Source organism: Xyrauchen texanus, chromosome 30 (assembly GCF_025860055.1).
Source record: "Xyrauchen texanus isolate HMW12.3.18 chromosome 30, RBS_HiC_50CHRs, whole genome shotgun sequence".
In the NCBI taxonomy this organism is placed as follows: Eukaryota; Metazoa; Chordata; class Actinopteri; order Cypriniformes; family Catostomidae; genus Xyrauchen; species Xyrauchen texanus.
Window position 1 is genome coordinate 13715098 of NC_068305.1, and position 27519 is coordinate 13742616.

Sequence of the window (27519 nt, forward strand, 5' to 3'; positions counted from 1 at the left end):
AAACTGTAAAATGGGATCTATTCACATAATCCGTCAACTTCTTTTTAACGTCTTCCATCGTTGCGCTGCCAGCCACATGTAGCCAAATATGCAATATTATGCACGCACGTGTTGCGCGTTGTCACAGCAACATAAACAAATTTCCGCACACATGAAGATGGATGTTAGGGTAATATTTTACATTTATTTTAATCACAAAAATAAACATTTGCATCCAGTTAAACATTATAATAAGCTGTTTTAAATTTCAAATGTTCAATGCCTTATCGCGCCGACGTGACCGAGCCCGACCCGAACCCGAACGTCATTTCAAAATATGTGTCCGAACCCGGCCCGGCCGTCAGGTACCGTCGGGTCCCGTTGGGCTCGGTTCGGGTATCCATCCTCTAGTTCCTGTAATTGGTAGAGCATGGTCCTAGCAATGCTAAGGTCATGAGTTTTAGAGGTCGACCGATATTGGATTTTACCGATTACCAAGTTGGGCAGGATCTGCTGATAGCCGATTATTATACAACCGATACTTTTTTTAATTGATACTGAATGAAATAATAACTAAGAAATATAGTGCTGAACTTTTATTACAAAAATAAACAGTACTGACAGAAGCATGTAAAAGTTATTGTTCTATTTAAATTAAATAAATATATAAATATTATATATTTATGTGTGAAAAAATCTCGGAGGATCATCGGAGTCTCCAGCCACCCAAGCCATGGGCTGCTCCCATTGCTACCATCAGGCAGGCGGGATCGCAGGACCAGCACCAGCCGACTTCATGACGGCTTCTTCCCCCAACCAATCAATACATATACAAGCACTGCACTTTATGGTACTTTTCCACTGCACGTTACGGTTCGACTCAACTCTACTCACTTTACTTTTCTGAGCTTGCATTTCCATTGCAGTTTAGTGCCACCTCAACGTGGGTGGGATTATAGGCTGATCGTCATAGTTGCGGCGCCTCTGCTGCCATGACATCATCTTAAACATGACACAAACTGACTAAAACAATAACACAACCGCTAGCTGTTAGCAGTTTTTGATTTTACACAAGTGTAACCGTTAAATTGGCCTGGTTGTTTTAGAAGCAAGCTTCCAGTTGCTGGTCAACTAAATAAAGTGAAGCTTTCAAGCTGAATTTAGAGTTAACTCACCATCCTCCATCGTGGCTGGGTACAGGGCACTCTCCCTCCCATTGCTCGCCGGTTTAGATTGCGCCCATTTGATCGAACAAGTCCACTTTTCCTTGATGGTTCTGTAGTCACTTAAGTTTTTTACTTTTCCCTACAGTGTTGGTAGGTCCGGTGGTAGCCGTGTGTGGCCAAATGCTGATACACTTCCTGAAAGACGTTTTCGTTTCGCTCATCACTAACGAGTGGACCGTCTGCACATCGTCTATTGACCACGACGTGGTTTTGCACACAGCCATTTCTTTTTTCACAATTTGAAAGTCACGTGAACAGATGATACTGTTATCGCTGCTGCAAACTTTAAAACTAGCAGGTTGATGTCGTGTGTCGGAAATCCAGTGACGCTGGTAGTGACGATTCTCCCTGACCAATCAGTGATCTGCAGGATTTTGAAATCACATTTAGGATCGGCTCGGCTAGCTTGGAACCTCAATTGAAGTGGTACTAAAGTATCAGGTACCAGGTACTATCCGCAGTGGAAACCCCAAAAATGCGAGCAGAGTCAAGCAGTGGATAAGCCCCTATATTAGCCTCAGACTGGACTCACATTTTATACTTCTCTTAATAACACGCTGACAACTGACTATCAACCGACAGCTGAATGTCAACACATCACTTCATATTTATTTACACTGATTACAAAGGGGGGAGAGTACAGTGTATTTTTACTGTATACAGTTTTCTTATTTTGCGTATACTGTATATTGTATATTATTAGATGTATATTGTGTTGTGCAACATGATGTGTAAATTGTGTTGTGTAAATGATTATTGTAATTGTCATTCTGCTATGTTGCTTAGAACTGCACCCAAGAATTTCACCCACTGTTGCACTTGTGTATATGGTTGAGTGAAAATAAAGGGATTTGATACATTTTAATTTACAGTATATGACTGTTGAACGGCTTCAATATGAATCCTGTGTAAGGAAATAAGCGATGTTCGCTGGCTAGTGTATCTCCCTCGACTGGGTTGATCGGGGGAACTTAAATATGGGAAGATTGATGTCCCAATGCATTAATTTCGACCAAAGTGCGGGACATCAGCTGTAATATCCTATACTTCACCATTTTCTTTCGTTGCACTCCACATTCTCCTGCTATATTTAAATACATTAATCTCAGTATTTTGTGAGGAATCATGTATTTCTTTGGTAAGTATCTATGTAAGAAGCACGTCTTACTTTGGTTGCATCACATTTCACATGTTTTCATTATCTCTAGTCATAGGGGCTGTTTTGGGGACACTGTGTCAAATGTAGTTGTAATGTTTAGAAACAAATTTCGAGATCCTAAAATTCTGTTGCGCTCTGTGCTGCTGTCTTTGAGTGCTAAAGCACATCTGTGGAAAGCTGTGCTGCCTGTTGGTTTGACCAGGTGTGTCACCTGTACAGCTGGAGCACTGACTGCCCCCTACTGCCACATCAAGGTGGTACATCAAGATTACATTTGTTTAATGTTAGGAAGAACTTTCCCTTACTACAGTATTTACAGATGGAGATAATTGCATTATATTTTCATTGCAATTTTTTTTTATGTTTTATATAATTATGAAAAATACGAAATTAATGTGCTAAATCGACAGCGCTCATTAAAATAAACACTGTTTTAAAAGTATAGCTACAAGACGTAAACAATATTTTAATGTGATACTAAACTTACTAAACTTATCTGTGTAAAAACCTTATCCAATATTAAAACATAATTGTAATTACGACATGATGCCAGTAAATGCTGTAATCTGTTGAATGCATAACAGTAAATCCCTATTTTTATCACACTGAATCTGACATTTTTTTTTACATTTTACCTTTGAAACCGTGCATTTTGGTGTTTATGGATTGACCCCTTATTGTAAGTGCCTTGTAACTGCGATTTTATGCTTTGTTATAAATAAACGTGAATGAGTCCAAATACTTTTTTAATAATAAAAAATAACCTTATGCCACAAATTCGTTGATTTAAGCCAAAGTGTATCAAGCAAGTCAGTTCACTGTCGGCCATATTTGGAATGCTCTCGAGAAGCTATTTCCAGTCATGCCAGTGCAGCTCCAATTTACTTGAATGGGAAAAGACCGAGATCTCCTAAATGGTTGGTCAAGATTATGATCAAAGAACATTTCAAATCAGCAGCGCATGTGCGTTGTCGAGTTGGTTGACAGGCGACGTCTGTGTCTAAAAGGTGATTTGGTGGGACTTCTTTTCTACATCCGTTGACCGTTGGCTGCCGTTGGACGTTCCAATTTCTCCCATTCATTTGAATAGAAGTGGCCCATTTCTGCTAAATAATCTCTGATTACGCTTCACTTGTACTGAACTCAGAAAATGGAGTTTAGTAGGAAAATGGAGAAAATGGGAAAAAATTTTGGAGTTTAGAATTGTGGATTTCTCCTGCTTAGATTTAGAGGTCCAGGGCTGTCAATCATTTGATCTACCCCACTCGCAGCACACAGCCCCCACCCCGTTACACACACATCCGCTCATAAAATCTCTGTATTTTGATTCAATTTATCTAATGAATAATTAATTGTGAGTTACTACAGGGTTCAGTCTGTTTTTATTTATGTCTGTGTGGCTCAGTGTGGGACTGTTCTGTGTGTGTTCATCTATGCTGCAGGCTGTCTTGAGACTGCTGTTATTATCTTAACCCTGATTTGCAGAAAGACAAACTGTAATGATGATTTAAACGAGCCTTACAATGCTCTCTTCCCCTCTATTTTCAATCAGTCTGGTCTCTGGGATAGATTTGTCTGTCATTATATTCTACTACCTTTCCTTCGACATAACGTCATCCACATTGTTAGCGTGTGTTGTGTTGTTGTTGGGTTTTTTTAATGAACACCACAGATGTGATGCTCTGATGTAATGTCTGTAGTAAATTGTTGCATACTTGGAAGCCAAAACCTAAGAACTTGCTGTCACAAATGCACACACACTTTGATGTCATCAATACTCACACACTTCTGTTTAGAACAGTATAGCTTCAGGGCTCTGTTACCTGCTGGCTAATCTTTCTCCAGAAGCTGCACATATTTCTTTCTAATGCAGATACTTCCCCCACATAATGTTTCCCAGAAATCCAAATATTTACTCAATATGAAATAGGCACTCTCAATATGTGCCAGAGAAAGCCTTCCTGTTCACCTCACAACTGCAGACAAAGAACACAACGAGAGAGAAAAAGACGTTTATGATTATGTGCTTGACCTGTCCTCTTCATGGACTTGAGATTCACAGTTGTGTTCATCTTTCCATCTTTTGTGTTTATAAGCATAATAGTCTTGAAGAGAGACGGGGATTTATTTATTTATTTATTTTTTTTCGGTCTGTGTTTTAGTTATTGCTCCAAGGAATATCTGGAGTTTGAGTGAAAAATGTGAACATCTGTTTCCAAACAGTGGCAAAAACTGAACAATTGTACACTCATCAAGAGTCTTAAAGGGATAGTTCACCCAAAAATTTACTGAGAATGTTTTGTTCAACATAAAGGAGAACTTTTGCTGAATTTCCAAGTTGCTTATTTCTTGATAATGCTAAGCGGTAACCTTGTATTGCTGTGCTCACCATTCCCATTCAATATATGAAAAAGAAAAATGTTAAGGGGCATTCACACTGATGTTGAGTAAACCGTTGCCGTTTGTAAAGTCACAGTACTGTTGGTTGCAAGAAGCTATACCTACTGAATTGTAGCATCGTAATTTATCAAGATGCGGATCAAGTGGACTTCACTAGCTGGATTTCCATCTAAATGTTTCCCACTTTAAGCACATTTCTAAAAATTAGACTTAAGAAAATACGAATTGTTGCACTTTTCCATCCACTATTGTGCATTATCATGAGGGAGCCGCCTTGTCATGATGGACACACCTCCCTGCTTCGGGGAAGAGTTTTATTTGCAAGATTGGAACAAGTATCTCATTTTATTAAATGCATCCACGAGACACCGCAGAATAAGTGTTATATTTGATATAATGGGGCTGAAATTGCTGCGATGCCCATACACCGCCAGCCTCTGCATACCTGGGAGTGCCCGCTCTCCAAACTGTTCTGGCACATTGTGAGATCCCACTTTGATGAGCAGCTTTTGATTAAACACTTCTGAATGACAAGTGTTATGTTCAAAGGATTATGTGCCAATGTCGGACCTTTCGTTGGGCCAGTCACATTAACCTATCTCACGCTCATAACACGCACAATTGGTCAAAACGTCATCATTTTGCGAATAAACCATTTCCATCACCTAACCGCACATTTTAACTAATGCAAAATTCTAGAAAAGCAACCTCTTCCTAAATGTTATGCAAATTTAGAATGCTTATTCACATATGAAGCGTTTCCATTCAGGATTTCTTATGCTCAATTTCAAAATTCACATAAAAATAGTTGGATGGAAACCCAGCTACTGTCTACCATTGGTAGTCGCCACATCATTTGCAACAGTTAAACGCTGCTCAAACTTGTCGCACGGGCAACTATCTGACGTTCTTATCACCTCATATCATTGAAAATGAATGATCAGTGACTTCACATCGCTGTGAGTGTGAACATGCTTTTTAATTGACCTTGAACTTTCTATTATTTTATTATTATTTTCATTTTTGTGCTTTAATTTATTTTTTTCTGCAGGTATATATCTGTCCGATCTGACTTATATTGATTCAGCGTATCCCTCCACTGGTAGCATTCTGGAAAATGAACAGCGCTCTAATCTCATGAACAATATTCTGCGTATCATCTCAGACCTACAGAGATCCTGCGAATACGGTGTGTTAAATATTAAATGGTGTGCATAATAAGCATTTATGATTACATTTGGAACAGTTCTTGCAGTGGTGCAAGAAAAAAACAGCTGTGGGAATTAATTTGTCTCTTGGTCTTAGATATCCCAGTATTGCCGCATGTCCAGAAGTATCTCAACTCTGTTCGTTACATTGAGGAGTTACAAAAGTTTGTGGAGGATGACAATTACAAGTGAGCAGGAGCTTTTTATATTTGGGATGTTGTGGTGCTGTGTTCTTGAAGGATACTCAAGATACTGTATTTGTTTGTCCAGATTGTCCCTAAAGATTGAGCCACCAGCTACCAGCACACCTCGCACCACTGCTTCTAGAGAAGACCTCACAGGTGAGAAACTCATATCACATACATATTAACAGCTGGTCCTTTCACCACTTTTAGTGCTGTGTCGCTTATTTACTTTATTACATTTGTCACGACCCCTTCCTATTTTAAAAATTCCAATCTCTCTCTACTCATTTGTTGTGGCCACGGTGTCTTTGTAGAGTTTGTTGCTAATCATGTAAAAAGGTTTACTTCAGCACAATCTCTGAGAGACGGGCTTCAAAGTTACCCATTTTAATAACAGTAACCTAGGCAAGGTTTGAAATTAACTTTTTGGCTCACCGGCCACTGTGGCTTGTAGTTTTACAAGGTCACTAGCCACTCAGGATTTTCACTAGCCAAAATCCCACTACCTCGCAAAATGTGATAAAGGAGACTGGAGACTGTAAAGGCCTCTATATACTTCCTCGGAAATCGAAGACCGAATGGCTGTGACGTCATTTAGAACAAAATCTGGCAGAAAAGGTGTTTTTGAGTTAGTTTCTGTAGTTCGAAATGGCTCACTGGGGCGAACTTTTAGGAATAATTCTTACCTGCTGCAAAGCACCTTCTTACTGTCATTGGTCCACGTCATTGGTAGGTGTGACCTACAGCTCCACCTACATTGAGACCAACAGCACATTCTGTTTAATGTTGTTCAGTCATTCAAAATCAGTCAACAGGAACACATCAGCGTGTAGAGTTATTAGCGAGCTGGTGCAAATTTACCTTTGTCTGTACGATCGTTTGCTTAGAGACATTTTCCAAGTCTACTAATGGAATCAAATCCTCAAGTACCCATTCACTCATGTGCCATCTGCAGCCGTTCACACATCTGTCTAAAGTAACATATGCCTCTGTCATCGTTCTTTTGTCTTTATTCTGCACATTAACACTTTTATACAGACATGTTTGCAGTAGTATCAGTGTCCGGTAAGAATCTTTTCTGAAAGTTTGCCCGGCAAGCTGTTACGAATCACCAAAACGAACTCAAAAACACCTCCGTTTTGGCCAGATTTTGGTCTAAATGACATCACACCCTTTTGTTCTTCGATTTCATATGAAGTATGCAGGAACCTTTAGGTGACATCAACCTACAAATGGCTTTAACAATCCTTGTGTTTACTGATTTTGTTTGGCACAGGTCCAGACTCATCTGCGTCACCATTGTGTGGTAGCCGTGGTAATGTTGCTGAGGGTGCCATGCCTAAAGTCCCACCGACACCACCCTCTCCACGGAACCTCATCACCTACGGACACAGGAAGTGCCACAGCCTCGGCTACAAGTGCGTTTGTTTAATTCCCGCCCTCCAATAGTACACATTACTCACAAAGTTGTTTCCTGAACCTGAGTTTTAATGGACAATAGTCAGAGGAAAAATGGAAGTGCAGTACAGTCTGTCCAATATGTCTTACTGTCTTAAGGTCCTTGGCCACATGTTATTCTCACAACCTGTGTTTTCCAGAGTTTGCTGTTCATTGCCGATATGGAAATATGTATTTTGAAAAGTTTACACCAGTACAAAATATTGTATGAACTGTACTTCTGTCCTCTGCAGCCTTGATTTCTTTCTTATCACTGAAATAATCTCCACTTGATTCAAAGGCTTTTCAGCTTTGTTGGCCTCTTTTCTAGATTATGACTCTTTGTAGAATCTTCTCGGTAGCATGAAGCAGATATTCCATGAAGTTCAGTTTCTATCAAGCCTATATGTGAAATTCCTTCTGTTTCTGGCCAGAAGCAGGAATGGTGATTTAAGAATATGCGTAAATGGTTATTTGTCTCTCAAATGGTTTCCCTTCTGGACCCAGATTTTACATCAGACAGCAAGTTGCTACCCAACACAGTCTGAAATTGTTTAGATATAAAAGTTATTTTTTGTAGAGTATTTGGTTTCTAAACATCGCTTTAATGTCAGTGGTGTCATGCTCTCAGAAACCAATAATTTACAGCGCAAAACTCAGTGTGGATACAAACCATGTTTATCCATGTTGCAAGTGAACCTATATTTAACAGTTCGGGTTGTACTTTTATTTTTCCTTTCATTGGTTTTAAATGATATAGGGTATGTCAAGAAACCTGCCAGTGTTGACATCTGCCTAATGTGTCTAGCTTCTATGTTACGGATGAATTTTCACTTCAAAAATCTGTTGAGTTTTATGTCAACAACAGTGTATATTCTCCTCGCTTTTAAAAGTTGATGAGCCCATTTTGACATCCTAACTTCATTTTATTATTTACATTTGTAGCAAATACTGTCCACACCCCTATCAGTTTTGTCACCCATTTTTTTAAAACCACTGACCTAGGGCTCAATTCACGCAATAGTGCTCAAAGAGTACTCCGTTTCGGCCATTTACTCAGACTTCATCTCTTTCCTGTGTGTTCTGCAGTTTTATTCATAAAATGAACACAGTGGAGTTTAAAAGTGCAACATTTCCAAACGCTGGATCCAGACACCTGTTGGACGACAGTGTGTTGGAAAGTCACACACCCACACGAGGACAGGCGGAGAGCTCAACGCTATCTAGCGGCATTTCACTGGGTATGACGCAAACAAACTCACTTGAAGCTAATGGATCAGAGACTATGCTTCATTTCTATCTACATGGATCATGATGTTATAATTTCAGGAAGCAGTGAAGGGTCGGAGCTCAGTGAGGAGATGTCTTGGCCTGCCTTTGAAAGGTGAGTCTTAGAAAACAGTCACTCGATGACAATTACACATGCACATACATGACCACGTATGCGAGTGCAGATGAAGACAGCGTGTCATCATGGAACCCCATCTTATGTAAACCCCTGCCATTCTTTCTGACCAGATTCAGAAACTCATCCAAAAACTTGGAATATTTTACCATCATCATCCTCAACACAACATAAGTTGTTAGACATTGGTTTATTCCATCATTTATCATTTAAATTGAATTTAAACCATCTCAGGTACTGTATTAAACAAAGGTGCTTTGAGACTAATCCAGCATGGCTAAGCTGAACTCCAGCCTTTTAAGGGATTGTTCACACAAAATGAAAATACTGAACCTCATGACGTTCCAAATCAGTATGACTTCTTTTCTTTTGTAGAACACAGGAGATGTTAGGCAGAATGTGGAATGTGCAAAAAGAAAAGAAAAAAACGTGTAGTCCGAGTGGGATGTAGTGTCCAGCACCTGAGTTTAGAGTTCAGTAGGCTGACAGCTGAGGGAATTAAACTGTTCCTGAGTCTGCTGGTGCAACAGCGAAGACTCCTATAGCGTCTCCCAGATGGGAGAGGAGTAAACGGAGTGGCCACTGAGGCCAACATTCTGCCTAAGATCTCCTTCTAAAGGATAAAGAAAGTCATACAGGTGAATAAATGGTGGCAGAATTTCCATTGTTGTGTGAATGATCCCTTTTATATACTGTAAGCATCCAACAGTTTAAAAAGGTCTTGGAACAAGAAGGTGCATTTTGCTCTCTTTAGCTGCCTGAGCTGCCGCCTTACACCTAGTGATTGTCATCTTCCCTCATTAGTGCATCTCTATTGTAGCTAATGAGTTCCTGTGAATGCAATAACGAATGAGTCATTTGTGACTGCTGCTGCCTTCCACGCTCTGTCAGCTGTACACAAAAGTGACCCTAAATGCATGTCGTCAACCGTTATATTGTTTCGTTTTTTTTTTTGTCCTTCCATGTTCTAAAAAGACACTTTGGTTTATATTGAAAAAGATGAATTCAGTGAACTGTAAACTTTTATTGTCCACTTTAAATGAACAGGCAGTGCAAATATTGGATATTTGACCATTTTGAGATTATCAATATGAGATATTAACGGCCAATGTCCTTGCCTGATTGGCCAATCAACAGATTTTCAAAATCTACTAATAGGCTTTCTTTTTATAAAATTTTAAGTACATCATTGTGTTAAGCAATTTTGTGTATGTCTCATTTACTCATTAAATTGTAGTATTACACTGCTCTCTGGAATATTTATTCAAATCGAGCACTCTCTGCATTCTTCAGGCAGATATTTTTGGATAATGAGTTCTCAAATCAATATTTTATGTCCATTATTTCTATATTTGGTAAGTGGCTGTGTAATAATTGGGATTATGCACAGTTAGCTAGCCATTATTGCTAAACAAACGCTTCATATTGTGGTCCTGATCACCTTTTCTGGGTTCATTTTACAATAATAACTGACTATTCTGACTTATTGCACGGGGAACACTTACCGGTAATTAAGATTGGTCAGTCGTAGAATTATGTGGCATCAGCCGTTGAAAGCCCATATCAGGTGACCACTAATGCAAATATGTTTCTCTATAATATAATTTAGAAATGCAACATGTGATATAAAAAGTATTGACATGTTAGCGAGTGTTTAGACCATAAAAGGAGATTGAGAAAAGCCAGGCTACAGAACTCTAGCACGGCCTGTACACCATGTGTGTATGTTGTGTGTGAGGGCTGTGACTGACCACTGCCCGCTATGACTGACACTCTACAGGACTCGATTCTACCGCTCTCTGGGTCCAGTCAGCAGAGTGGGCCGCATCTCCTGCAGAGGAGCGCTCAGGCCCTGCAGGTAACTCAACAACCCTTCAACCCCTTTCGGTGGAGAGCAGGGCTCCCTCTTTCTCTTGAGCTGACTTTCCCTCAATCAACCAGGGACAATCGCCATCACAGTGTGTAGCGGTGCTAAAGTATGTGTTTTCCTGCTGTAAAATCAGGTGGTGGGCTTCTTCTCAATCACGTATGTGTGATATTGGCTCTTAAGCTAAAGGCAAAGCTTATTGCTGCTAATCAAAAGCTGCCTCTAAAGCATCCTTTCTGATTGCTTTTGCTTTCTGTTAATCAAAGATACACACATCGCACTTCACGCACATCTTCTGTAATAGCAGTGTATATGGACTCATATTTCAAAATGACTGGGTGTTGTCTAGTTCCTCATACTGCAATGTTTTAAATGGGATGTATCATGGAAAACTGTTTTTTCTTTTTTCCTTTTCAGAAATAACATTTTGATTTTGTTTTGTTGGTGTTATAACGATGAGCACATACATGAACATATGACCTCCCATGTGTAACAACACATTCAGTATTCAGCAAATTGGAGAGGATGTTATCGAGGTTAACCAGTCATAACATACAATACATAATGTCTTTAAGGGAAAGTAGCAAAAAGAGCCTGTTTTAGTCTAAGTGTCTGTTTTTACAACTGTTTTTAGTGCATAAAAACAAAACGAAAAAAAAAAATACAATTATATGTGGAGTCATTAGAGCTTCTTGTATTGCTGCATTCTACTGGCTCTCAAATTCCATAAAACAACCTAAACCAAAGAAAACTGGCTCTTACTGAAATAATCTTAGTCTCTTTTTGTGTGTAGATTTAGACACAAATTGTAGAGGAATGTTATGTGGCTTTACACATGACATTTCTTGGTGGAATAGTAGTTTTGTAACTCTTTGTGAAAGAGGAAGCTTTTGGTGGTATATAGTTGTGGAGAATTTACCATGCAACACTACACATGTCTTACTATATATATGTGTGTGTGTGTGTGTGTGTGTGTGTGTGTGTGTGTGTATTTATATATGTATGTGTGTGTGTGTGTATTTATATATGTATATGTGTGTGTGTGTGTGTGTGTGTGTGTGTGTATTTATATATGTATGTGTATGTGTGTGTGTATTTATATATATATATGTTGTGCATGAAAACCCAGTAACTGAGCAGATTGTGAAATACTCAGACTGGCCCGTCTGGCACCAACAACCATGCCAGCTCAAAATGGCTTAAATCACCATTTTTTTCCCATTCTGACATTCAGTTTGGAGTTCAGGAGATTGTCTTGACCAGGACCACACCCTAAATGCATTGAAGCAACTGCCATGTGATTGGTTGATTAGATAATTGCATTAATGCTGAAATTGAACAGGTGTTCCTAATAATCCTTTAGGTGTGTGTGTGTGTGTGTGTGTATGTATGTGTATGTGTATATATACATACATACACACACACACACACACACACACACACACACATACACATATTAGGGCTGTCAATCGTGTAATCAAATTAATTATGTGGTGTCCCGATTAATTAATTGCATATACAAATATTTGCTGAGAAAGCCCCTTATATAACAATAATTCATTATATAATGATATATCTTTAATATTTAAAAAATATTCTGATAATTAAAATGCATTACATTCTTAATCATTGATAAGACAATACAAAAAGCGGCTTTAGAAGACAATGTATTGTTTACTACCATATTATTGAACATAACTCAGTCATTGGCATACAGTTCACAGCAATCCATTTCACAAGTGAATTTGACAATCAGTTGGAAATTTATTATGAGGGCTTGTTTAAGGGCCCGTCAGTTTACATCTGTGTCAAACATTTATTTTTAATTTTTAATTTAAAAAAACATTTTATGCTTACAAAACTTTTAGATCTAGAGCCAAGAGGTATATTAAAACAAACAAACAACAAAAAGGAAAATAAATAAATAAACAGTTTAATAAAAATATCAAATTGTTTACATATTTCAATACACTTTACAGCTTTCTTGTTACTCAAATTGGAAATTGTTCTTAGGTATTGCTGAACCTCTGAATGAAAAATTGAATCTAATGGTTTATAACCACCATGCTTTTATGAATACTAAACTTTACTAAAAGAAAATTAATTAAATAATATTCCTTATGAAGAGACATGTCATAGCTAAAAAAAAAACAGAATAAAACATTTTCAAAACAAAGCTGGGAATGATATGATCTCTAACAAGCTTGCAAATTCGAGTAGGGACAACTCCAAAATAAATGAAAAAAAGTTTGAATTTATTTTTATTTTTTTTAATTCGTGATTAAATATTTATGGGTAATTTCCAAATTTTGCACCATCTCAATCCAGTGTCAGACATGCTTGTGTAGTGTCTTGGGTGCGTTGCATCATAAACATAAAATGTTTAGGTCACTGTTTCAAGTTAAATATAGTTTAATACTCAATCTTTAAACACATCTTGAGATCCCTTAGTTCGCATTTGCGCTCCTTCAAGTGTTTTGAATGCAAGAACCTAACACATGTCTGTGTTGTTCTGCCAACTGTAGTGTTTTATTCACTGTATAAACTGTGCGTTGCTCATACAGCTGAAATTTCACTTACTGCCCTCTGGAGTAAACAAGTGGTACTACAAGCTTGCATTTCTCAGGACTCTTCCTTATTATCATCTGGGGGAAGTGCGATTATTTGTGTAAATGTTTTTTGTGGAATTAATCGCACTGAATTAACGCATTAAATCAACATCCCTAATATATATATATACACACATACACATACATATATACATGCCTGTATATATATTTATTTATCTTTTATTCATTTTGAATCACAATTCTGTGATTTGGTTGTGGTGGAATTTTGAGCAAAACCTTGCAGCCCAATTGGTTAGGATAGCAACAGTTCACGGATACACAGCAACCCCCTGTCTGGAGCGTGTTTGCTCATGTACACACAGGATGTGTTTCTTGCTTTAAAAAATAGCTAGAAGTGCAACTGATGTAATGAAACCAAATTTAGGGTCGTGATGCATGTTTTTAAAAGCTCTGTTAATGCCCTGTTAAAAACGCAATGTTCATGACACAAGATGCTGAAAAACAGCGAGATGCGAGATCAAAGACATCTCTCTGACGCTGGTGATACGCTCTCCTTTGCCTCCCACCCCCTCCAAACCTCACCTCCCACCCACAGTACTCAGCTGATTTATTTTTCAAGTACTCGAGCAGCCAAAATGACCATCTCTAGAATTGAGACAGATACAGTGCATCCAGAAAGTATTCACAGCGCTTCACTTTTTCCACATTTTATGTTACAGCCTTATTCCAAAATTTATTAAATTCATTATTTTCCTAAAAATTCTACAAACAATACCCCATAATGACAACATGAAAGAAGTTTGTTTGAAATCTTTGCAAATAAAAAATCACATGTACATAAGTATTCACTGCCTTTGCCATGACACTCAAAATTTAGCTCAGGTGCATCCTGTTTCCACTGATCATCCTTGATGTTTCTACAACTTGATTGGAGTCCATCTGTAGTAAATTCAGTTGATTGGACATGCTTTGGAAAGGCACACACCTGTCTATATAAGGTCCCACAGTTAACAGTGCATGTCAGAGCACAAAACCAAGCCATGAAGTCCAAGGAATTGTCTGTAGACCTCCGAGACAGGATTGTATCGAGGCACAGATCTGGGGAAGGTTACAGAAAAATGTCTGCAGCATTGAAGGTTCCAATGAGCACAGTGGCCTCCATCATCCGTACATGGAAGAAGTTTGGAACCACCAGGACTCTTCCTAGATCTGGCTGCCTGGCCAAACTGAGCAATCGGGGGAGAAGGGGCTTAGTCAGGGAGGTGACCAAGAAACCTGATGGTCACTCTGACAGAGCTTCACGTTTCTCTGTGGAGAGAGGAGAACCTTCCAGAAGAACAACCATCTCTGCAGCACTCCACCAATCAGGCCTGTATAGAAGAGTGGCCAGACGGAAGCCACTCCTCAGTAAAAGGCACATGACAACCCGCCTGGTGTTTGCCAAATGGCACCTGAAGGACTCTCAGAACATGAGAAACAAAATTCTCTGGTCTGATGAAACAAAGATTGAACTCTTTGTCCTGAATGGCAAGCGTCATGACTGGAGGAAACCAGGCACCACTCATCACCTGGCCAATACATCCCTACAGTGAAGCATGGTGGTGGCAGCATCATGCTGTGGGGATGTTTTTCAGCGGCAGGAATGGAGAGACTAGTCATGATCGAGGGAAAGATGAATGCAGCAATGTACAGAGACATCCTTGGTGAAAACCTGCTCCAGAGTGCTCTGGACCTCAGACTGGGGCAAAGGTTCATCTTCCAACAGGACAACGACCCTAAGCACTCAGCCAAGATAACAAAGGAGTGGCTAGAGGACAACTCTGTGAATGTCCTTGAGTGGCCCAGCCAGAGCCCAGACTTGAACCTGATTGAACATCTCTGGAGAGATGGGGTATTGTTTGTAGAATTTTGAGGAAAATATTGAATTTAATCAATTTTGGAATAAGGCTGTAACATAACAAAATGTGGAAAATGTGAAGCACAATCAGTCGATATTACTGATTTAGTTTTGGAACTTTGAGTAATTTCACAACTTTCTAATTTACTATCTCTTTCTCTTCTTTGTTCCTCAAAAACTCTCACTTCGCATGAACACTCTGGGGTGTGGCGTTATTAAACTAAATAAAATGACATTTCTGTTATTGTCATTCCAGACCTATCCTTATGTCTGACATCTTATTTCCATGGAACATGAATCTCCTTGCCACTCTCTTCCATATTATGAAAATGAATGAGGACTGGGGCTGTCGATTTCCAAAATAATTCATAAAAGTAAAAAAAATTAAAAAGATGCAAATAATTCAAGCAACTCCTGCAAGATATTCCATATTTTCAGTCCCCATACAATAGCTTTAGATGAAGAACAGACCAGAATTGAAGTCATTATTTCTCTCTATGGAAAAGTGTGGCTAGTTTGGAACAGAAACTCAATTTGTTTGTGTGAACTATTCTTTTAATGTCTTCACGTATGTTCCAATGTATGGATTAAACGTGTGTGTGTGTGTGTAGCTTAGCAGAGTCCGAGGAGCTGGCGGTGCATCTTTACCCAGGAGCTGTCACAGTCCAGGGGGTCTTGCGCAGGAAAACTGTCCTCAAAGAGGGCAAGAAACCCACGGTGAGAGCTCACACCTCTTTTTCTCCTCCTGTGATTTCACACACCCTCTTTAATTTCGTATTATATTGTATAGATTCCAGTTCTTTCACCCTCATCTTGGCTTTTTTCTCTGATGTTCAATGTCAGTCTGTCTTTATCAGAGTATCTGTCTCTCTTTCACTCGCTCATTTTATCTCTTGTCACTCCTCATCAAAATCTTCCCTTTTATCTTTTGGTCTACAGTCTCTCTTACCTGTCAGTCATTTCTCCATTAGCCCATTGATCTGAGCCATATATAATGACCAGATTGTCATGGAGTCTCGAATCATGTAAATGCAGCTTCTTGATTGCTGTAGCAAAGTGGATAGCCATGGTTAATATTGTGGAGTTGTGATGTCAAAAGTACCAGCACTTCGGGACAAATCGGTACTAAAATAAAAAAGATGTCACGATACCGGTGTATCTGCTGTACTGGTGGTAAAGAGCACCGACTCAATTCGGTCTCTGCATACAATCTGACTGTGCACTCCATTACTCCTTTTATATTAATCGTCTAATGTCCTTTGTGTGATTATTAAACAGTGAAAGATCTTTGTCCGCATGAGCTGTGTGCTTGAAAGTGAATGTGTGAAGCAGGCAGCTAATAACTCCAAACCATGCACAATTGCATTAGATGACAGAACAGAGTTTGCAGCACATACAAACTATATATTTATATAATGAAATCACAGCATTTACACATAAAGATCGCACTGGGCCATGTAGTGAACTGTTTATCCGGGTGAGTGGAACTTCCATCAGTAACACACGTCAAAATAAAAGCTAGATACCTAAAATGTACGAAATTTTGACTTGTATAATATAAAGTAAAATTTTATATTCGCTGTAGTAATAATACAATTATATTAATAATAATAAAATAGTAAGAAGAAGAATTTAGCAATATATCAAAAGCAAGATTGCTGTTGTATTCTAGATTCGTATGTAAAAAGCTTTAGTAATTAGTTTGATTAGACCTTATTTTGATGATGAATTTAAATTGAGAAACACTTGAAACATGCAATTGTTTTAATTTCTTATTTACATTGAAATGTAACTTTTTATAGGCTAAAGTTGGGTGTTCAATAGCAGATTGGCATATTTTTTATGTGGTATCAAAATTGGTATCGAGAACCGTGAAATCGCACTGGTATCGGTACTGACTACTGAAAGTTTTGGTATCGTGGTGCATTGCAATGAATATGCAAATTATTGGGACTACTGTTGGTCTTTCAGTTACACAACCTCCCTCTTACTCTTTCAGAAATGTTTAATGTTACTTGAATTGGTGACGTTTTTGTATCTTTATACTGTATTGTGTAATGCTTTTTTTGGAAAATGTTAACACAAAATTGCTGTTACATATTTTGTTTTCTTTCCTAAAAAGGAAATAAATGCTTTTTGACAGGAAAAGTGTCAAACTGAAGCATTTTCAAAATAAGTAATTAATCGAAATTAAATATTTTAGTCGACTGACAGCACTAGTTTAGATGTCTTCTTTTTTTTGTACTTGTAATCAATTCTGTCATACACACACAAGCTCACTCTTCTACTGTATATTCATGACAATGAGTGTTATGCCACTCTTTAAGGGAAGTTTTATACAGTATTTCAGATATGAGATATGAGCTCCAGTGAAATAATATTTTCTCTAATGGTTTCTCATTGACGCCCTTTAGGTGGCAGCGTGGACTAAATATTGGGTGGCTCTGTGTGGTACTCAGCTTTACTACTATACTGCCAAGTCCCTCAAAGCCACAGAGAGGAAACATGTGAGTATGAAATCCACAGTAGTCTGGCATGCAACAGAGTGGTAGCTCAGAAAATGGCAGAGCGCATCATGTGACGCAATAACACGATTAAACCAACATTCTGGAAAAGACTGCTGGCAAATGCCCGTATTAATCAGACATCTGTAAACACCTCATTTTGAATATCCACTATTAATTTAGATCTTTTCATGTCCTTAAGAAAGTCATTATGAGTGCAGTAAGATACACAAGCAGTTATGAAAATTCAAGCTAATGAAGAAATGCATTTTTAGAGCATGGAGGGTACAGATTTTTTTTATAGACATAAAAAAAAGGGATAAGTGGGTAAAAGCATCTGAACAATCTTCTGGCCTAGTAAGCTAGTTTAATTAGCAATGAAAATACAAGATTAAATGACCATGCAGAATTGCTAAAAATGATGCAAAATAAATGGCAAGTGCGAGGAATAATTGTTTAACCAGAATATGGAAGTGTGGATATAGACCACTATACAGTGGTGGTGGCGTAGTGGCTAAAGCACGGGGCTGTTTATCAAAAGGTCACTGGTTAGATCCCCACAGCCACCACCATTGTGTCCTTGAGCAAGGCACTTAACTCCAGGTTGCTCCGGGGGGATTGTCCCTGTAATAAGTGCACTGTAAGTCGCTTTGGATAAAAAGCATCTGCCAAATGCATAAATGTAAATGTAAATTCTAAGTTTCGATGCAAATACTGTAAATGTCTTTTTGTTTAATAAATGCTTAACCTGGACTTTGATTGGAAAATGATGTGCATGTAAATGTGTTTATTTTCTATTTATTTAGAATATGCAGATTACATGTATAGACCACTATTCTTAGCTGTGATGCATATACAGTAAGTGTCTTTTCAGAATAAATGCTTAACCACAATCAGAAAATGACTGTGTTTACATGCACATCATTCATTTTAGGAAAAGGAACATTTCTCTTTCACTGACCTTCAGATAGCTAAGTCATCCTCCCATTATCACTTCATCAGTTTGACGAAATGTCTCATGGTACTTAGTGGGATTGTACAGTCTGTCCAGTGGACCTGGATTTTCAAGAGGCAGACATTGTGTGAGCCAGAACAAGTGAAGCTGAACTGACTCAGTCAGACAGGAAGTCCTGGGTGGTGATCATAGAAATGTGACACTGTCCAGGAGGTATAGAGAAGAAGAATTGCAGGAGTCAGGAAGGATAGAAAACAAAATATGCTTACAAACAGCATACCTGATTACTGATTATGCTTCAGTGCTGGAGGGAGCCAGCTGGAAGCACTCATTTTATATTGAGATAGATGACATCATCAGTATAGGTCTAGCTATAACATGGTAACAGAATTAATGAGAAGCACATTTGCGCACACACACTTACTATAAAAAGCTTTTCGACTTGTTTACACTGACACTCACAATAAACGTACACATTCAGGATTGTGCACAACAGAATCTTAAATATTTTTTATTAACGAACATTGTCTCATTGCAGTTTAAGTCCACCGCCAACAAAAGTGTTTCTGTTGTGGGTTTAATGGCCATGATGGCTGACGACCCGGAGCATCCTGACGTCTTCCTGCTGACCGACTCTGAGCATGGTAAGACAGCCGATCACAATCACAATCCTCATACTCTGATAGGAAACAATCACCAGTTTAAATCACAGAAAGATCACCAATCACTTCTGGTTCACCAACTGGTTCTTTCGGACAGTTCGTTTCAATTAACAGTTTAAAAAAAAATACAAATCTCTCAACTGAAACGTTTCACCTCCTCGGTTCACGCATGCTCACTCATCAGCTGCTCACTGATCAGCAGTTCTCAGTATTGGGTGAATTCCAATCGCAAGTGATCATCCCTATGCCCTACTCACTACGAAAGACAGAGCTCTTAATATGGGCACTCTTTAAGGGAACATGGCATCACAGCTTAAATGTAGCCTTCAGTAAAAGTCTTGTAAAAGGGCCTTTAGTGAAATAATTAACTTTCTTTCTTTTGTATGGAACAACCTTTTGAGTGGCGTCCCCTTCCAAAGTGCCCTTTAAGGGTACATAAATGCCTTGGGGAAAATGAAATTATGTCTGAAAGAGGCCATTCTCAGTTCAGTGCACTGGTGACTCACAATCTGTTGTAATTGACTCAATGTACTGTTGACTCGAGAACTGCTGTCCTTGGATCAGTGTACTGGTGACTCAAAAACTGTTGCAACCGGATTATCTTCATACGTTGATATAATGGTAATACAATCAAGTCATAAACATATTCCCAGTATGATTTATTTGTTACACTTTCTGTGGTTCAGCAAGATACACCTGAAACAGACATTTTGTTCCTTAATCACACGCATGCTCAATGTGAGCAGCTCATCAGATCTCAGTATGCCAAACACCACCGAAAGAGGCAATTCTCAGTTCAGTGTACTGTTGACTCAAGAACTGTTGCAACTAGAGTGTTGAGTGGTTCATTGCAAAGAAGAGCAAATATCACCAGTTCTAGGATCCTATTACTCCCGGTTATTGGCTCATTTCGAGTCGGAGTGTCAGACATGTCCGAGAGACAGGTTAAGATAGCGTAACTTGTGGATCAGTGTTGACTCTAGACGCGAACTGTTTTAAATGATTCAGTCCGATTTGGTGAACTGGTTCAACTCGTTCACTAAAAAGAACCAGTTCAAAAGATTATTCGTTCACAAACTGGACATCACTAGCTACAATTCTAGTTCAACGTTCATCTTGTATGATTATATCAGTTGGTGTGTGGGGGGGTGCTCAGCGAGTATTGATGCATCCCTGGAGTCGCAAGTTTGCGTGTTTCCAGCCAGGTCTCCTAAGCAACCAAATTGGCCCGGTTGAGTGTAGAGTCACATGGGGTAGCCTCCTCGTGGTCACTATAATGTGGTTCTCTCTCTCGGTGGGGTGCGTGGTGAGTTGTGCGTGGATGCCGTGGAGAATAGTGTGAATCCTCCACATGGTAATGCACTCCACAGTAATGCGCTCAACAAGCCACATGATAAGATGCGTGGATTGACTGTCCCAGATGCGGAGGCAACTGAGATTCATCCTCCGCCAACCTAAATACAACTTCCTCTGACAATTTTACTTAAAAAATTATTTCCAAAACACATGCACGGAACATGTCCAAGCAGCTATGTACAAAAAATATTCTGTTTTTCAAGTTACACAGACATGCATACAGACGCTCAGCCTATCTGGTCAACAATAAAAGGCACATTTTGTGAATTCCTGTGTTTTTTTTTTTTGTTTTTTTCTCTTTTGGTACTCATCTGGTCCATATCAGTGCAAATTATTCCTGCCGGACTCTCCGGTTTGAACATGTCCATCATGTAATAAAGAGAGAGACAGACATCTTAAAAGTCTGCTCAAAATATTTGACTATTCACAATTGGAGCTGAGAGTACTACACTCTTTTTAGTAGCAACAAGCATTGTTAAAATTAGAAAAAACAAAACATAAAATTTGCATGGAGGTGATATGTAGAAGTTTGTATACAATGGCTGTTCAAATTATGCAAAATCTTGGTGCCTACTTAAAGGAATAGTTCACCCAAAAATGAAAATTCTCTCGTCATTTACTCCCCCTCATGCCATCCCAGAAGTGTATGACTTTATTTCTTCTGCAGAACACAAATTACGATTTTTTGAAGAATATCTCGGCTCTGTAGGTCCATACAATGAATGATGACATGAACTTTAAAAGTCCAAAAAGCACAAAGGCAGCATAAAATGAATCCATCAGACTCCAGTGGTAAAATCCATGTCGTCTTAAGTGATATGATAGGTGTGGGTGAAAAACCAATCAACATTTAAAGTCCTACTACTTTAGGATCTGTACTGTACTGGATATGCCCTAAAAATGCTGCTCACCATTGTTTGTTGGTCTGCCATTTTTATTAGGAAACTCCTATAAGTTCCAGGCAGGGAACAGAATGAACGCTCTACTATGGTTCAAACACTTGAGTGCGGCGTGTCAAAGCAACAGGCAAAAGGTGAGACACTATGTGTATGTGTGTTCATTTATTCAGGTGAGTGCACAAATTAACTCGATTTCCTCCACTTGGTCTCACATGTTGCTTGGTGCCCATCAGTGTGCACTGCTGACCCACCTCTACATAAAGGATGTGTGTTTAAGCAAAATTGTTGATGTTAATTGATCCTCAGGAGCTGCTATTGTGTTTAAAAAAAATCCTCTAGGTTTAATACATTGTGCTCTAACCTCAGTCATTGACAGTCTTTCAGTGGGATCTATTAAACTAAAAGCATATTTACAGAATGGCTTTTTGAACTCAGTGCACAGTTCACACTGCCCTCCAAAAACATGCCCCCATGAACAGGTGTGTCTGATTCTTCAACCTGAGCAATGCACTGCCCTCTAGTGCTTGATCTTTAAATAGACACTTCCTGTCAAGTGATACCACTAAAACAATGACTATATAAATAAAGAAATCAGTTTAGTTTTTTGCAGAAATGTGCAGATCATTGTTGTTATTATTTTATGTAAAAATGACAATTGAATACAACAAACTTGTATTGTCCTATAAACAAAGTTAGTAAGACGTAAATTCAGTTACCGCTGTAATGGATTCACTGTGTCATTTGCTATGAATTAGTCATAATGTGACTGATTCGGACCAATAACTCAGCAGTTTTAAAATATACATGTATATCACATTCAGATTATTATTTGACACGTTTTCTCTTTCTTTTTCTCAGGTCCCAGCAAATCTAATGTCCTTCGAATGAGGCAGACCTGGCCGAATCAAAGACATGGATAGCTCACGAATGGCTGAAGCAGAGGAATATCGGGGAAAAGGAGGAGAAGCAGAATAAAAGAGCAAATGACTCTGTGTTTTTTGTGCATTGGAGCTTTCCCACTGCCATCACCCAGCCTGAGCCTCACTGCAAACTCCTCTAACACCACTGCCTTAACAAGCAGAGTGTGTGTATGTGTGTGTGTGTGTGTGTGTGTGTGTGTGTGTGTGTGTGAGAAGAGATGCAACACTTCCAGCCCCCTGCACTCAATTTACCTGAAAGGACCTGATTTCTCATTACTTTTAGCTTTGATTTACACTTCCTCTATGTTCCATTAGATTCCAAACAGCACCAGTTCTCATTCAGGATCATTCCTGAACCTCTGGAATTTTATTACCCTTCTTTTACTTGGTCATTGCTTGCTTTTTTTCTATTTTTTTAATTGTTTGAAATTCTGATCAGCCCTCCCCTGCCAAAACAGTTTGAAAAAGGCATCTCTACGGAAGACCGGCCCTCACACGCATACTCGCACAAGACGCTGATTGTCTTTTGACACACATGAGTTAGACTCATGCAAGCATGACACAAGATTTTCCACAATCAGGTTTAACTGTACAAGTGGAAGACCCTCACTTATTTAAATTAGATTCCAAAAATGCAAACAGAAAGGGCTCCGACACACAATGAGTTCCAGATGAAATGAAACCATTTTCTTCAGCAGTTCTTCTGAATGTCTACTTGAACTTCTGTGATGTTTTGTGGATTCTTTAACCTATTTTAGCTCATATTAACACACAAACACACTCACAAACAAAAAACATTTCATTTTACCAAATGGTTTCTAAAATTTAAAATGAAGGTGCATGGGAAGAAGAGATCGAGAAGGGAAGTGCTCATCACAGCAGCAGCAGCGAGCTGTTTGAAGCCACTCTCTTGTGATTCTATAAATGAGTGTGAAAAGATGCCAGTTGAGGATTTTAGCAGCATGAGCAAGACTTCGTCCAGCTTCAATGCTCCTGCAATAAGCACACCTGTTTACACAAGTTCAATCAATCTCTAAAATAATTTTCTGTTCCTTTTTGGAGTCAAAATGCGATTCCGAGTTTTGTGAGATGCCGTCTACAATATCACATACATACACACTTTTATAGTCAATTGAAAGCTGTGAATGTTAGTGGGTGCATCAGTCGGTAGGTTTACGTCTCTTAAATTGGGTTTAGTCCCATTCAGCTTAGTTTTTCCTGTCTATCTGTTGGTTTTCCATTTGGAAAAGTGTGAATGGTGGGGGATTTATTTGTGTGCATCAATAGCCTACAATTAATGTTAGTGTGTTACCTTTTGTTATCGATGATGTGCTTTTATTTGTTATTTCATTTGCTTTGATGTGGTTTTGCTTTATTTTATTTTATTATTTTATTTAAGTATTACTGGGATAGTTGCACATGTCTAGATTATTTGAATTGTCTGTTACATTAACATGTTACGTTTCATTTAGTCTTGTCATTTTCGTTTTGAGAGTAACGCCACACCTCGGCTTGGCTTTAGTGGGATCGTGCGGATGTTTTCTTTTTCTTGTTGAGCCATTAAGCTTTCCATTTGCCCTCTTGAGAGAACAGATGATTGAAAGTTTGACAGAGGTTTGACAGAGATATTTGTTTGCTTTTGTCTCATGCAGCTCAGTGTGTTTGTACTGTAAGTCTTTGTTTGCTCTTCCTACATTAGTTTCTATTTGGGAACAAGAGAAGAGTTCTGTTAAGTTTCGAACAAATTAATAGCATTACTGAAGAATGAAGCAGTTTATTCTGCCGTACCAGGATGTCTTGCTATGTTCAGTTCAGATGGGTCCATCTTAAGCTTTTCTTAGCAGTCCTTTTTAATTTCATGGATCTGTTCATTTTTTCAATCTCTGCTTTTCGGTTCCCAGTTGTGTGGAATGTCATACTGAGGTTCAGCATCCCGTATTTGAATCCAGCTGTGTGATTTTAATTGGATGATCACAAGACACTTCTGTTGTTGAAGTGCTGAGGTGTCTATAGCCATTTTTCCACCATCGGGTTGAACCGTTCTTGTTACAGAACCATTCTGTGAAAACCGCTCTGAACCGTTCCAATCTGGGCTTTTTCCATCATGGTGCTGTGAAATCAGGATTAGAATGGATTGACAGACAAGTGAGCCATTCTGCAGCACGGTTGAGTATTCTGGTTGCTGAGAAATCCCAGCCGGGAATGGTTTGTAGTAGTACAATATTGAACTGTGCTCAAGTGGAAATGCTTTTGGAACCATTTACTCACCATACTCTGAACCGTTCAGCCCAGTGCTGGAAAAGCAGCTTATGTTTCACTGGCTTTTACTCTACAATTATAAGCAGAATTAACTTGCCATTAATAAAAGGTAAGACTAGGAGATGCTGTACAAACAGAAACTAGTTTATTCTGTTTTTTCCTTTTAACTCTGAAGTAGTTATCAGCATATCCGTTTGTTTTTATCATTTGCATTGATTTGGCATGGGATATGAGTGGTTTTCAGGGAGATGATTGGATGGTTTGGTAGAGGAGTGGAAACTGGGTGTCTTCTGTATTCTTTAAACATAATATTTTTGTTCTTTAAAGTGTCTTTGATCTAAAAGGGAAGACCATGATTTTAGTAGGACACAGGCAATACTGAAACATTTGAGAAAAAGACGTTTACAGACAGTTTAGGTAATCTGGGGTAGTTTCTGTTTACTTAAGTTTGTATTGTATTGAGCCAGATATTAGCACTTTGGATTGAATCTTTATAGTAGGTTCTAGCTTTGCCACATAAAACAAATTAAAATGGGAGTGAATGTTTGCCAGTTGGAAAAACAACAATGGAAGTGAATCAGCAAAATTCAGATAACCTGTCATGTTGGTTAAGTGTTTACATAGTTTACAGTATCAAACTGTGAAGTCCTGTGTGCAGCTGGTTCTCAATATATTAGTTTCCATGATGGCAGAGGCATTCGGTGATGTTTTTTTTTAATCTCCATGGTTTGACCAGCTGCGTTTAAAAGAGTGTAGAAATAAGAAATATCATGAAACATAAGAGAAGAGGGATTGCGAGAGTAACTGTATGCTGGTAAATATCTCACCAGACACTTTACTGCTATGATTAATATATCTTGGCATGTCTCAGACCTTGTCCACCAGGGACTTGCTAGACACTTTAGGAGCTCTACACCCTCTTTGGTATTGTCTTGCTTTGTCTCTCTGAAACATTCATTGGAATAGGACTATGGTTGATTTTGAAGACTAGTTAGAGGGAAAAACTGTGTATGGACCGTAAACGAAGACAGAATAACAGTGTGAAAAATCTCACATTGACTTGGCTGCCTCAGTTATCTCATACATATTTGGACCTTTATCATTCTGTTTTTTTTTCCAGATTGTGCTTGTTCCTATTTTCCATTCTGTCACACTACATCTCTCTCACGTTCATGTTGTTCAATTCTCCAAGACATTTGTTTTATCAATGTTTTTCCTAATTGGAAAAACTGTACTTTGAAGCAAAATTATTAGAATTGGAACAGTAACGGTAAGTGTTATTTTTGTTGTTGCTGTTATTTTTTTGTTTGTTTGTTTTTCCCCCCTCAGTTCCATCTTTTGATTCTTTGTGGAATTCTCCAATCTCCAACATACTTTGTACCATGCAATTTCACTGTCTTTATATGTACAATGCATATGATATCATACAAATGCAAATATACACACCTGTAAGTTTGGGATTTTTCTTTGGCTTCTTGAACTCTCCTGCATCGCTTGTTTTATGTGGTGGTGTATTACAGTGGACTGATACAGATTTGTAGTGTGTATGTGTGTGTGTGTGTGTGTGTGTGTGTGTGTGTGTGTGTGTGTGTGTGTGTGTGTGTGTGTGTGTGTGTGTGTGTGTGTGTTACCTCTGTGCCATCCTGTATCACCTGCTCCCACCCACTTTGTATCGTCCCTGTCTGACCCCATGCTGACTGGGACAATGACCCATGGTAGCGCTATGACCTTTGATCTTAGTGATGTGCTCCTGGGTTCCAGACAGGCAAAAACTAATAAACATTTTTGATTGTATGTTTTCTAATCCAAATGCCTCCTGTGTATTCTTTGCTTAGGGTGGCTACATTACGTTCGGAAAGGGGATAGACTTACAGTCTCTACAATGGGTTGTACTGTTATTTAAAGTGGTTTGGATTGTGTTGAAAAAAATTATAGAAATGTAATATGACAAAAATATCCAGAAAACATCTCCATTACATACGTAGCCTCTGTACCCTGAGACGAAGGGAACAAAACATTGTGTGCTAATGCATATGGGGGAGTGTTGTTCCACATGACCTTGTTGAAACCTCTCTACAATAATGTCAATATTTTAACATTGGCTGTGGTATTTGCCCTTTTGGGTGCAAAGCTGTTCGTTATAAAAGCAGGCGCACACCATTCCTCAGAATTTTCTGACTGAGGGACAAGGAGCGCATCACTCGCACCTCAGAAGAACTATGAGTCTTGTAGTGCAGCCAGCGTTCACAATGTCTCGTTCCCTTCGTCTCAGAGAACCAAGGTTACATACGTAACTGAGATGTTCCCTAATGACTCGGTACATTTGACATTGAATGGTAACGCATATAGGGAACAGAATCCCATCACATAGTGGGCCTGGGTAGCTCAGCGAGTAAAGACGCTCACTACCTCTCCTGGAGTCATGAGTTCGAATCCACAGCATGCTATGTCTCTGGTAACGCGCTCAACAAGCCACGTGATTAGCATGTGAGACAGTCAATCCACGCATCTAATCACATGGCTTGTTGAGCGCGTGTGGAGGCTACAAGCTAAACACACTATGTGCCCCACCGAGAGTGAGAACCACATTATAGCGACCATGATGAGGTTACCCTGTGTGACTCCACCCTT

General features: G+C 38.8%; 1 protein-coding gene across 2 annotated transcripts in view; it reads left to right on the forward strand.

The window, feature by feature from the left end:
* Positions 1–26677, forward strand: part of LOC127623723 (ras-specific guanine nucleotide-releasing factor RalGPS2-like) — a 161535-nt gene extending 134858 nt beyond the window's left edge. The window contains exons 10-21 of one of the 2 annotated variants that reach the window (XM_052098197.1): positions 5816–5953; positions 6070–6160; positions 6243–6313; positions 7434–7575; positions 8684–8835; positions 8924–8978; positions 10780–10857; positions 15945–16050; positions 17748–17840; positions 19331–19436; positions 21752–21843; positions 22568–26677. In XM_052098197.1, the coding sequence (XP_051954157.1) occupies positions 5816–5953; positions 6070–6160; positions 6243–6313; positions 7434–7575; positions 8684–8835; positions 8924–8978; positions 10780–10857; positions 15945–16050; positions 17748–17840; positions 19331–19436; positions 21752–21843; positions 22568–22597 (1154 nt within the window). In that variant the 3' untranslated portion in view covers positions 22598–26677. The remainder of the gene's footprint in view (positions 1–5815; positions 5954–6069; positions 6161–6242; positions 6314–7433; positions 7576–8683; positions 8836–8923; positions 8979–10779; positions 10858–15944; positions 16051–17747; positions 17841–19330; positions 19437–21751; positions 21844–22567) is intronic. The other variant, XM_052098199.1, reaches the window with a different exon arrangement.
* Positions 26678–27519: the final 842 nt, after the last annotated feature.